The 13,291-nt window shown below is 35.9% G+C and overlaps 1 protein-coding gene across 1 annotated transcript; it reads left to right on the top strand.

Annotated features, from left to right (window-relative positions):
- The first annotated feature begins 2,025 nt into the window (after positions 1-2,025).
- LOC107712942 (tumor necrosis factor receptor superfamily member 3-like) lies at positions 2,026-12,168 on the top strand. The gene is made up of 8 exons (XM_016518342.1): positions 2,026-2,227; positions 6,413-6,506; positions 6,656-6,781; positions 7,660-7,862; positions 8,639-8,810; positions 10,522-10,599; positions 10,725-10,762; positions 12,085-12,168. Exons 1-8 carry the CDS (start codon positions 2,165-2,167, stop codon positions 12,166-12,168), a joined length of 858 nt encoding a protein of 285 aa, XP_016373828.1. The 5' UTR covers positions 2,026-2,164.
- Positions 12,169-13,291: the final 1,123 nt, after the last annotated feature.

The following is a 13,291-nucleotide window of genomic DNA, read 5'->3' as shown; positions in this document are numbered from 1 at the left end:
GGATATGGACTGTATCCGTGTGGCTACGGTGACCTCGGAATAAGAATGAAACAGACTAATATTAGCGTAGATGCCATTCTTCTTATGATGTAGTGAGTACATTGGGTTATGGGAACTGTTCCCGGTTCCGGTTGACCTAATTAATGCAGCCTAACAATCCTAATCCAAATGTGATAGTGTATTATGAGTATGCTAGGTTAAAGAAATGGAAACAATGCAGTTGATTTTGATATTCTAGGTATTATCAAATGGCCAGAGTTTTGAGATCTCAGCGGACGTGAAGGACTAATGCGATATGAGCTCGCTCAAGTATTGAGGAGCTAAACCATTCAGGGCTTTATAAGTAATTATCAAGATTTTAAAATGTATGCAATGTTCAATAGGGAGCCAGTGCAGGGTTGACAGAACCGAGCTAATATGGTCATATTTCCTGGTTCTAGTAATGTTCTATCATTCTATTTATTGTTCTTTCTATCATTCTGTAGCTCTTTCTATCGTTCTATCTACCATTCTTTCTATATATCATTCTGTCATTCTTTCAATCATTCTATCATTCTGTCATTCTTTCTATCGTTCTATGTATTATTCTTTCTATCTGTCATTCTTTCAATCATTCTGTCATTCTATGTATCATTCTTTCTGTCTGTCTGTCCTTCTATCGTTTTTTTCCTAGTTCTATTATTCTATCTTCCGTTCTTTCTATCAAACATTCTATCTATCATTCTGTCATTCTTTCTATCGTTCTATGTATTATTCTTTCTATCTGTCATTCTTTCAATCATTCTGTCATTCTATGTATCATTCTTTCTGTCTGTCCTTCTATCTATCTATGTAATATTTCTTATCTATCTATCTATCTATCTATCTTCAGGGCTATAGAGGTCATCTCTAGGACAGGTGCTGATGATCCACCATCTGATCTGGATATGGACTGTATCCGTGTGGCTACGGTGACCTCGGAATAAGAATGAAACAGACTAATATTAGCGTAGATGCCATTCTTCTTATGATGTAGTGAGTACATTGGGTTATGGGAACTGTTCCCGGTTCCGGTTGACCTAATTAATGCAGCCTAACAATCCTAATCCAAATGTGATAGTGTATTATGAGTATGCTAGGTTAAAGAAATGGAAACAATGCAGTTGATTTTGATATTCTAGGTATTATCAAATGGCCAGAGTTTTGAGATCTCAGCGGACGTGAAGGACTAATGCGATATGAGCTCGCTCAAGTATTGAGGAGCTAAACCATTCAGGGCTTTATAAGTAATTATCAAGATTTTAAAATGTATGCAATGTTCAATAGGGAGCCAGTGCAGGGTTGACAGAACCGAGCTAATATGGTCATATTTCCTGGTTCTAGTAATGTTCTATCATTCTATTTATTGTTCTTTCTATCATTCTGTAGCTCTTTCTATCGTTCTATCTACCATTCTTTCTATATATCATTCTGTCATTCTTTCAATCATTCTATCATTCTTTCTATCATTCTCTCATTCTTTCTATCGTTCTATGTATTATTCTTTCTATCTGTCATTCTTTCAATCAATCATTCTGTCAATGTATCATTCTTTCTGTCTGTCTGTCCTTCTATCGTTTTTTTCCTAGTTCTATTATTCTATCTTCCGTTCTTTCTATCAAACATTCTAATGAAAGGTTAGATTTTTGTGAATTTTTTTAATAAAAGATCAAAAGGATTAACAATGCAGATTAATTTTCACAACCTTCTTTGATCATATTTACCAAGGGTGCCGATATTTTTGGCCATGACTGTATATGTGCACTACACAAATATATGTGTGTATAAAGCCGTGGAATGCTTATATTTTTCATTTTTCTTATTTAATATGTAACATTTGAGTGATTGAACTGAAAATTTTACATCATTTTCACAAATATAGAAACAGTGCAGAACCTCAATTATTTCTTCTTCATTTACCTCATAAGTGTTATTTTCCCTAAATCCTTATTCCCAGGTTTAAAGAGTTTTCGACTCCAAAGTACAGGAGGAGCTCATGTCGCTCACTTCAGAGGTCTGCTCTGTGATTGTGTCAAACACGCTGTCGCTTCCTGGTTGCAGGGGGACTGCCGTGCAACATTTCCGGGACGCGGAGAGCGTGAGTGATGGTCAGTCGGAATTCAGTCTCGAGGGTCGTTGAAGGATAATGCTGATTCTCATCTCACGGTTTTTATTTATGGCGGCGGTGTGGCGCGTGGCGGAGGGGAAGGTAACGAACAGGTTTATATGTGTTGCGGACAAACGCAATGTAATGATTCATTCTTATACTTGCATGACTTTCACAAGTTTGTTTTGATAAAGCTGAAAAGATTCTTCTGAAAAACACTAAACGAAAAACAAACGTTATTCTCGGATTCTAAATGTGAGTCGTAGAAATGAAAGATATATTTATTTTCACTTATGTTCTGTTCTTGCGCTGCTGGAATTTCCAGCAGAGGTTGCGTGCTTGGCTGGTGTCTCAAATCATAGCGAGCTGCCTGCTGTTATGCGTATCACGTGCATAGGCTACTTTAAGGGCGCTTTCTACCTAGACTGCATTATTGGACATATGCGAAACCTAGTGTGCTGCCTACGTAGACAACATTGTGGGTGTCACCGTCATAGTGACCTAATGAACTACATGTATTGACATCTTACATAGGCATTATAGACCACTTAAAACGTAGCGTGATGCATATTTATGGGTTTGGGCATCTTGGACAGCTACCTAAATCATATTTGTTGGGAATGATGGAAAATCTAGTGACCTGCCTTCCTATACAGCATATTTGGGATCATAAAGCATAAAGTAACTTCCTGCATAGACAGCATTTTTGAGTGTGTGGCAAAACAAATTGAGCTGGGCATCATAAATATTTCACAAATAATGTGCCCACACAGCATTTTTTGGGCACAACATTGACAAAGTGAGTCACCTACCCAAACTGCACTCTTGAGCATCATGGGTATCTTAAAAAAAAAATAGTGTGCTGACTATTTAGAAAACATTTTGGGCATCTTGGGCATAAGCACCACTCTACTTAGACCCAGCAAGCTCGTGTGGTTTTTTTGAGAACGGTGGTCGACATGAAAATCCAAATGACCTGCCTACCTAGATGGCATGGGCATCATAAAACATAATATACGGCCTACATAGACAGCATTTCTGGTTGTCTTTGGCAAACCAAAATGAGCTGGGCATCATAAGAATCTCACAGCTAGTGTGCCTACACAGCATTTTTGAACACAATATAGGCAAAACAAGTGAACTGCTTGACCAAACTGCAATTTTTAGCATCATAAGTATCTTAAAACATGGTGTGCTGCCTAGTTAGACAGCATTGGGCATCTTGGGCATAAGCACCACTCTACATAGACTGTATTGTCATAATGGGCATATGCAAAACCCAGCAATCTGCCAATATAGACGATATTTTTGGGAAAAACCGAATGACCTGCCTACCTAGATGGCATCATAAAGCATAATATACTGCCTACATAGACAGCATTTTGAGTGTCTTTGGCAAAACAAAGTGTGCAATGATCGGGCATGGGATTTTTTCTTAGTTTGAAGAACTTTTTTACTCTTTAAAGTTTTGTGGAACCTTTCTTTTGTGGAATGGAAAGATTCTGTGGATGTTCTTTATGGAACCTTTGATGCCAATAAAGAACCTTTATTTTTATGTGTAGGTATCTTAAAACATAGTGTGCTGCCTATTTAGGCAACATTTTGGGCATCATGGGCATAGGCGAAGCCTATTCATCTACAGTACTTACATATATATTATAATTTGACATAAGCGAGAGGAAAAACCCAATGAACCCTAAAGACCGCAGTTTTAGCCATCATAACCAAGTGTGCAGCATCTCTGGGCATCACGCAAGTGCTGTCAAGAAAGGAAGGATCCAGTAATGTCAAGTCGTTTTTCTAGCTAGTTTTTCTTGTGGTCTAGATTGAGAAGGTGGGGAGTTCACGTATAATGCAGTTTAACTAGAACACATCTGCATACTTTACCACATATCAAGTGAGCATGTAAATGAAGTGTTGTTAAGCAGCCTTGTTTTCTGTGTTTCTGTCCCTTTAGTCAACTCTTTAAAAAGTTGCACCTCAGGTTCCACTTGCTCTACTTGTTGTAATACCACTTACATGATCTATAAGTCATGGGGAAATAAACCTGCTGTGACTGAGAAATGTGCTGAAGCTCAGAACAAAGAGCATGCAGTTGCTTAAATAATAAAAAGATTCATGTACAGATTACTGAATGATCTTGGTAGGCTGCATGCATTTTTAACAAGAAATACATGTGTGCTTTTGGCATTCAGTGTGTAAATGTGTTTGGGCGTGTTGGTGTAATCTGCTCAGAGAAAGGCTTTTACTCTGGTTTGGTTGGCTGTAAAGATAAGCGCTCGGTCTCTGTTCTTCAGTAAAGCACACTGTTGCATGGAGGAAGTCTGCTGGCCTGTATATGTGGGTCGTTTCCCAGTAACACACCTCAGCAATTTCCTCTTAACATCTTGAGCGTTTGAGAAGACGTCAGTGGTTTTAGAGATGATGCAGTCATTTTTCGTAACGTCTGATCTGTTCGATTATATCAGGATGTCTATTTCTTGCAGAAATTATTTTCATAAGCTGAAATTTTTATTTGAAGTCATCTTTAATGGTAGCCCTTTCATCTCAGACAGTTTCTTCTAGTCAATTATCAATGAGTCATTTGTAAGAACCCACCATATAAAGTGAGTGTGTCTTTCGATTACGACAACTCTTAAATCATTCTGTGCATTTTGGTCTGCGGCGGAAAGCGCAATTCTCCAGCAACTTCCTTTTTAGATTCAGAGATCCGTAATAGTGCTGATACAGATTGAACAATCTACGAGGGATTATGCTGAATCCATCTGAGATCAGAATTGAGAGATGTAAACTTGCAATTCCGATAAAAATGTCACAACTACCTTTCTTTTATTTTTTATTCCTTCCACACAAATATGCTATTCATATCATTTAATATCATAAATGACCTCTTGGCAAATTTGATCTGTGGCAAGTTTTGCAAACAGATAAACAAATTCAAGCTGGACTTTTAGAGCAGTCAAAAAGTTCCCAACATTTTGCAAAAGTCCCTTTGCTTTTCCTCTGAAGAGCTTTTCTGGTTTCCCGATCCGAGTTTCCCAGTCATTATTATTTCTCCCTCACTAATTTGCACGTTATTATTTAGCTAGTTAACAGTCATTTCCTTCTGATTTCACTTCTGCTTTTGATCTCCTCCGCTCCGCCTTCCTCCCCTTCTGTCAGTGTTGATCATGTTTACATTCATTTGGAGTTCTGCATGGACACTTACCGCACATGGACACCGCAGAGTCAGTGTTAGAATAGACTCAGTATAGTGGTCAGAAGGTCATTAGAGGTAAAAAATATCAGTCTTTTATCTTTGCCACTCTCCATTGCCCTTGGCTCATTTTGGCTATTCGTATCGGTTCACATCAGTTTCCACTGCAGAAATACCATGCGTGTGGTCCACCTCTTCACTGCGTAGGCTTTACAGATCTTCTTTATGCACCAAGAGCTTGTAACACTCCAAAGAGAAAGGAAAAATTGAAATCGCATCATATGACCCCTTTAAAGGACAGTCGAATATGATGTCAGTTACTCTTCATTCTGTCATTTCCGAATCCTACTGACCAGCTTGACAATGTGATAATGCAAATTTGCATTAACATTTTTCAGATGAGTAAATATTGTGCCAACATAAGTGTTTTATTTCAGGAAAACTCTGTATGTCCCATTTCCCTATATTTACATCAGCAACAGGCTACAGCATGGAAAAACCCAAATGGTATCGCAGATCTGAATGTCAAATTAGTGGCGATTCCTGTTTGTAGTGATCAGGATGGCTGTTGACTGATATTATGCTAAGATTGATATAACAATTAAATTTTTTCAGATATTATTTTACAAAAGCTTATTTTTCAAAATTGTTGGAAAAAAAAAACGATGCACAGAAATGAGTAGCTTCTTGCTGACACGAAAGGGAATGTTTCTGTTAAACTGCCAAATGACTAAATATCATCCAAGTCTGTCACTTGTTACTGAGCTTCTTTGTTGTAGCTGACAAGTGCAGATCTGAAACTATCACATCAGCGTTTTCAGTACAAATGGATATTTGTGCTTGCTTTGTCTGTTTTTGACATATTTCATGTCGGTGAACCTTGTGCAAACGCCTGCGCTAAATAAACTGTCCTACGCTAAATACCCTTGTAGCAGCATTAGCATCCCTGAGAAAAGATTTAAAGAGAAGACATATATTGTGACTATGAGGAAGTGGTGGGTACTGTTTCGTTCACAAGACAAGTATCTGTTCCTGAGAATCCAAGGAAAATGTCACTGATATTTTTGGCTTTTTCCTCTTTGTTTTCACAGACACCTCCGCCATATAGATCATCTGGACCATGTAATACAGCCTTTGAATATTACGCCAAAAACCTGGGATTGTGCTGCAGTAGATGCAAACCAGGTATGTCATAAACCAAGGGGAGCGTGGGAGAGAATGTAAACATTTGTGTTCATAAACTCATTACTTGTTGGTTTACGAGGCCAAACTATCACTGTTTTTGTGATGTTTAGAAGCAACTCCAAGTTCTGAATCGTTTATATTTATTCTAGGGACTCATCTGGCGGTTATGTGCACTAGTATTTCGGACACCATCTGTGAACCCTGCCAAGATGGACAGTACTCTGAAAACGTGAACCATTTTTCCAACTGTTTCTCTTGTCCAAAGTGTAAAGGTGGTAAGTTGGCTATTTTAATGAAGCACTCCGCAATGACAAAGTCTTTTTTCAGTATTAATCTGGAATTTGTATATGTCTTAAAGAAATTTAATTCGGTCATAATTTACTTACCCTCTTGCCCTTACAAACCCTTATGAGTTTCATTCTTCAGTAAACCACAAAATGAGAAGTTTAGCACACTTTTCTGTTCAATGAAAGTGAATGGTGACCAGAGGCTACAAAAATATATATATATATTCACCATATGACTTGCACTATATTTCAAGTATAATCTGTAGTCTTCTGTTCAAACCTCATTTGTGCAATCTGAATATGAACATGTAGAGAAGAAAAGGTTAAATTTCTGACTGTTCCTCACACAAAGCTACAGTATGTCTTCCAAGTAAATGACAGAATTTGCATTTTTGCATAAAATATTCCATTTAGAAAATTCAATCCAAATTGTATTATAAAATATAAATGTACAGATTAAACATAAACATGCTGATTTGATTTACCACGTAGTTTTATATCACAGTCTCTTATGAATTTACAGTAACAGTTTACAATAACATCCCATTAGTTAATGTTAGTTAATGCATTAACAATGAGCAATACATTTGTTACAGTTTTTATTAATCTTTGTTCTTTGTAATACAACTGTTCATTATTAGTTTAGTTTAGGTCCATTTAATAATATATTATGTTGAAATTAACATGAACTAAGATGAATAAATGCTTTAGAAGTATTTTCATTCTTAGTTCATGTTAACTAATGTTAACAAATGGAACCTTGTAGTAAAGTGTTACCGAATTTACTTGTATTATTATAATATTGCATTTTTTCCATTGAATATTTTAAAAGACTTAACATGTTGCTGTCCATTTCTTCTTGTTAGTGAAAGGACTGATGTATGGCACAAATTGCTCTGCTGATACCAAAGCTGTTTGTGTTTGCAAGCCCGGGATGTTATGTTCTAAGCGTAATTTCAATAAAGAATGTGAGGAATGCAGAAAATATAGATCCTGCAAACCTGGTGAATATGTCATCAAAGAAGGTAAGAGGCAAAATAATCTAGCTACTGTACATAAACACTTAGAAGTGTGTGGTCAGAATTGGAGTTGTGTAGCTTTTAGCCTATGCCTGTTAGCTTTAAACGCATCTAAACAAGTAAAAGTTGACGAAATTCAAACGACGAAAGTCTCTTCTTCTGGGAAAAAAATATTGATGACTCATTGGACTTTTGTCCAATAAAATGCTCTCTAGTATTCAAATGCCCCTCCCCTTAATATCTACACTCACTAAAACCACAAATGTTACCCTGGAGCACAAAACCAGTCTTAAGTCGCTTGGGTATATTTTTAGCAATAGCCAAAAAATTCATGCCAATGAATTTTCTTTCATGCCAAAAATCATTAGGATATTAAAGATCATGTTCCATGAAGATATTTTGTAAATTTCTTACCGTAAATATATCAAAACTTAATTTTTGATTAGTAATATGCATAGCTAAGAACTTCATTTGGACAACTTTAAAGGTGATTTTCTCAATATTTAGATTTTTTTGCACCCTCAGATTCCAGATTTTCAAATAGTTGTATCTTGGCCAAATATTTTCCTATCACAAAAAAATTATTTATTCAGCTTTCAGATGATGTATAAATCTCAATTTCGAAAAATTGACACTTAAGAATGGTTTTGTGGTCCAGTTAATTTTGTTAATACTGATTTAATTTGATTGGTAACTTATATTTCTTATTCTACTTGTTCTTATTCTGTCGTTTTAATTAAAATTTTTAAAAAGCTTATAAAATATAATTTTTTTAAGAATTTGACAAAAGATTACGTACTTTTAATAAAGTTTTTTATTCACAAAGGCTCCTCTTCAGAGTTCACCCAAGCCTACTCGCCCCAAAGAACCGAGTAATTTAAGGGGCCAAACGCAGGAAATGAAGCGCATGAACACCACCACCACCTCATCTCTAGCTCCATCGAGTAGAGCGATATCAAGCACACCAGTGGGTCAAGATGACATGATCTACTTCCTTGGTAAATATGAGGCCATGCTACTAGAATTTAGTTTACAACCCATATAGAAGTACCAAGGTGTTACCATGGAAACCATGCAAAGATGTTTGAATCAACCAATCAGAATAAAGTATTACAAAGTACACTTTTTCAACAGCTTTGATTCCGGAAGTATTTTTCCCAAAAGGATTTTTAAAAAGTGTTTGTTAAACAGTTATATGCAATAAAACAAACCAACCAGCTATGCAACGAATCACAATATTACAAACTTTGATTTGAAGCAAAAAAGTATTTGAAAATTGAACAAAAAGACAATAATTGTGTACTTAATGTTTTTAATAAGGGGAAAAAATACAATCCGATGAAGCATTGTGAATTACATAATCTCATTAAAACTGATAGATAAATATAAAACAGTTGTTGAAACAATATATTTTGTGTTTATTGCAAAATATGCATAACAAGTATTTAAGTTGTTTGAGAGTGTAGTATGATTGACTCTATACCAGCTAACAGAGAACATTCTCAGAAGATTCTGGCAAGGTTCTCTTGAAGTTCTGAATAAATGCTTTTGCTGTAACATTATTAGAATGTTCGTTCAAAGTTATCCGGTCTTTAATAATGTTCTAAAAACACTCAAAAACCTTTATACGTCATTTAAAGATTTGGACATTTGTCTAACGTTTTTTAAATGTTACTATTCGTTTCAGAATGTTCAGAGAACATTCAAAAGTAAATTTACCATAATGTTTGTAAAAAGATCAAATGGAATGTTCATATTTGACCAAGAAAAACCATTTTTAAAACGTTTAAAAAACTGGACATTTAGAGAACATTCAGAAATAATGTTTTCATAACTCACTGGGAAGTGGGAACGTTGGCGAAATGTTCTTAGAGCATATTTTTGTTAGCTGAATTTATATAATTCGCAATTGTTCATGGGAGTGGATGGGAACTAAAGAGTTTTTTGGTTCAAATTTGCTTGTTGCAGTTCCCCAATTGGTGGAAATTTCTCTGCAGAATCATGAGTAATTTCACCAATTCTGCTGTTAAACATTACAAACGAGGCATTTGTTGCATCCAGTGGGGACATAATTACTAATTTGTACAATTAAAGGCGTTTTAGGAGGGCGTGGACAAGTCTTAAATTTTATAAAGAATATCTCTTTGGATTTGAGACTTTAGTCTTTGCAACTTTACAGATCTTCTTTATGCATCAAGAGCTTGTAACACTCCAAAGAGAAAGGAAAAATTGAAATCGCATCATATGACCCCTTTAAAGAATAAGCTGAAATAACGCGGGCCGACGGCTTCAACAAAAGCATATACCACTGTAGCTTACAGCAGGTCTGTTTTCAAGGATTTGCAAGTTATTGTAAAAAAAAAAAAAACAGTTCCCCCCCTGGACAAAATGAATGGGACTTTTACTTCCAGAACCCGACTATTGCACTCTATAAGTGATAGTATTTAAATGGTACTTCATGGAGGTACTTTAAAGAATAGTATAATATTATCATATTCATAAAACATAGTACTCTTGTAAGTGAACTATTAAACAACATTATGAGTTTGTTATTCATATATCTGTCAGTGAGTGACTTTTTGATGCTTTGCTTGTTCATTGTTTGAATTCTTTCACATTTCCTTCCTTCCTTTCTGTCGCCTGTGACCTTTCATTGTACTTCAGCTGCGATTCTTCTCTAATCTGTGTCTTTTTCTCTGCACTCCCCAGTCGTTGTTGTTGGTATTGTTCTGGTTTTGCTGATATTGGCAGTGATGGTGATTACATGCAAGTTACGAAAGAGGAAAGGTATTGTGGGCATTTTCATTTAATTTACAACAGATTCAGATTAGTTTCTTTTTGAATCAGCATCATCAATTATGTGAAATGAGCACCTTAGATGATGTTGGTGACGTCTTTTACTTTGTTTACAGCAGGTTTACAAAAAGTTCCAGTCACAGATGGCAACAAGGTACATTTTCAAGTTCATATTGCAGAGTATATACTATGTACTGCATATATATATGTAGTATACAGTAAGTGTACATGTCTCATTTTCTTCCATATAAAGGAATAGCATACTACTATTTTTATTTCTGCCATACAAAAATATACAGTGCATGCATAATTATTAGGCAATTTATTACTATTACATTTTACTAATTTCAAACCACGTCAATCTTAATAACTACTATTAATTTTGTATAGAATTATTTATAAGTAATATATAACGATGACTGGAAGAGAAAGACGCCTTATATTCATATATGCATCATTATTAAAAGGATAGTACACCCAAAAATGAAAATTTGATGTTTATCTGCTTACCCCCTGGGCATCCAAGATGTAGGTGACTTTGTTTCTTCAGTAGAACACAAACGAAGATTTTTAACTAAAACCGTTGCAGACTGTCAGTCATATAATGTGTGCTGTTTTGCGGTGTTGGTAAATTCACCACTTAATTTTGAGTTAAAATATGTTGTTGTAACTTGCGTTACTGGGATTGTAACGAGTAATAATATTACCCAAATTTTATTAGTAATGCGTTATATTACTGCGTTACAGCAAAAAGTAATATACTACTGTAATATTATTACTTTTGTAATGCGTTACTCCCAACACTGCTTACCTATTGCGGCCCATAGAAACAGTCGCTAATGAGGCATCTACGTATATATATCTATGTGCCAGAGCACGTTGACGCGTCATGCGCCAGAGATTGTGAATGCGCTCAGGACAGTTGGGCAGGTGTATCAGAGGTTTCGTGTCTTAAGACCTCAATGTATCGTCACGAGCCGCAGGGTTTAATTTGGTTTTGTCTATGTATGTTTTTTGAACTCTCAAAGCTCTGGGACCCATTGACTGCCATTATATGACTGACAGACTGCAACGGTTTTAGTTAAAAATCTTCGTTTGTGTTTTACTGAAGAAACAAAGTCACCTACATCTTGGATTGGGGGTAAGTAATTTGGTTTTGTCTGTGTATGTTTTTTGAACTCTCAAAGCTCTGGGACCCATTGACTGCCATTATATGACTGACAGACTGCAACGGTTTTAGTTAAAAATCTTCGTTTGTGTTTTACTGAAGAAACAAAGTCACCTACATCTTGGATGCCCTGGGGGTAAGCAGATAAACATCACATTTTCATTTTTGGGTGAACTATCCCTTTAAGCAGGTTGCCAAAAAAAGAGATTTAACACACTGAAAAGTCACAAATTATTAAATGCATTTCATTCATACATTTCATTTTGGGATATTCATTTCATCGCTTTCCCGTCTCTTGTTCTCTTCAGCTAGAACAGGATGCCTCGGCGAGCAGCACACCTGATTATCAGCGTCTGTTACCCGTCGTACACCACAATGTCCAACTGTCCTGAGCGCATTCACAACATCCGGCGCGTGACGCGTCAACGTGCTCTGGCACATAGATATATATATGTAGATCCTTACGAAGGAATAAATTACCCAAAAATGAAAATGTACTCACCCTCAGGCCATCCAAGATGTAGTTGAGTTTGTTTCTTGATGGGAACAGATATAGAGAAATGAAACATTAAATCACTTGCTCACCGATGGATGCTCTGCAGTGAATGGGTGCCGTCAGAATGAGAGTCCAAACAGCTGATAAAAAACATCACAATAATCTATAAGTAATCCTCACCACCAGTTACCATCTTGTGAAGCAAAAAGCTGTGAAGCAAATCCATCCACGTTTTTAACTTTAAAAATGTTGCTTATGGCTAAAATACGAGTCCTCTATCCATAAAATTGCTTTTTCAGTGAAAAAGTCATTTAGTCTGAATCAGGAGAGAAATATGCACAGGTTAAGCACCATTTACAAGCAAAAACAGTTGTAAACAAATGGATTTTAATGTGAGAGGACAGCAGGGATGGACTTTTTCATTGGAGGAAGTGTTTTTATTAATTATGCTCGTATTTTGGCCAGAAGCGACTGCAGTTGATCCATTGGTGAGCAAGTGATGTAATGCCAAATTTCTCCAAATGTGGTCAGATGAAGAAACAAACTCATCTATATCTTTGATGGCCTGAGGGTGAATCCATTTTCAGCAAATGTTCATTTTTGGGTGAACTATTCCTTTAATATGGAAGTCTGACATGTAAAATAAATGTATTTGTAAGCTCACATATTACTAAAGCGCTAGTTAGTTTTTTGCCATCCGATGCTGGTGTCTAAAGAGCAAGATGGCTAAAGGCTGATTTAGTTTCACATCATTTGTTAATTGTAATTTACACATACACACAATTGCTGCCCACCTAAAAAAAGTAATAATTTGCATCATTAGATTTTATGCCGAACATCTATTGTGAAAAAACTCACCAAGCAGCTAAAGTCAACAATACTGATCATTTAAAAATATCAAATATTGGCCGTGTCGATATATTGGTCGACCACTAGTGCAATCAGTGAAGTTTCATTGTAAAGTTTTATGATTTCTATCTCTATTCAGTAATTGTCTTTGACATTTGACACGTAAAAAG

Source organism: Sinocyclocheilus rhinocerous, unplaced genomic scaffold (assembly GCF_001515625.1).
Source record: "Sinocyclocheilus rhinocerous isolate Xijiao unplaced genomic scaffold, SAMN03320098_v1.1 scaffold147, whole genome shotgun sequence".
NCBI lineage: Eukaryota > Metazoa > Chordata > Actinopteri > Cypriniformes > Cyprinidae > Sinocyclocheilus > Sinocyclocheilus rhinocerous.
Note: the sequence above shows the minus strand (reverse complement) of the source record. Positions and strands in the feature narration are given on the sequence as shown.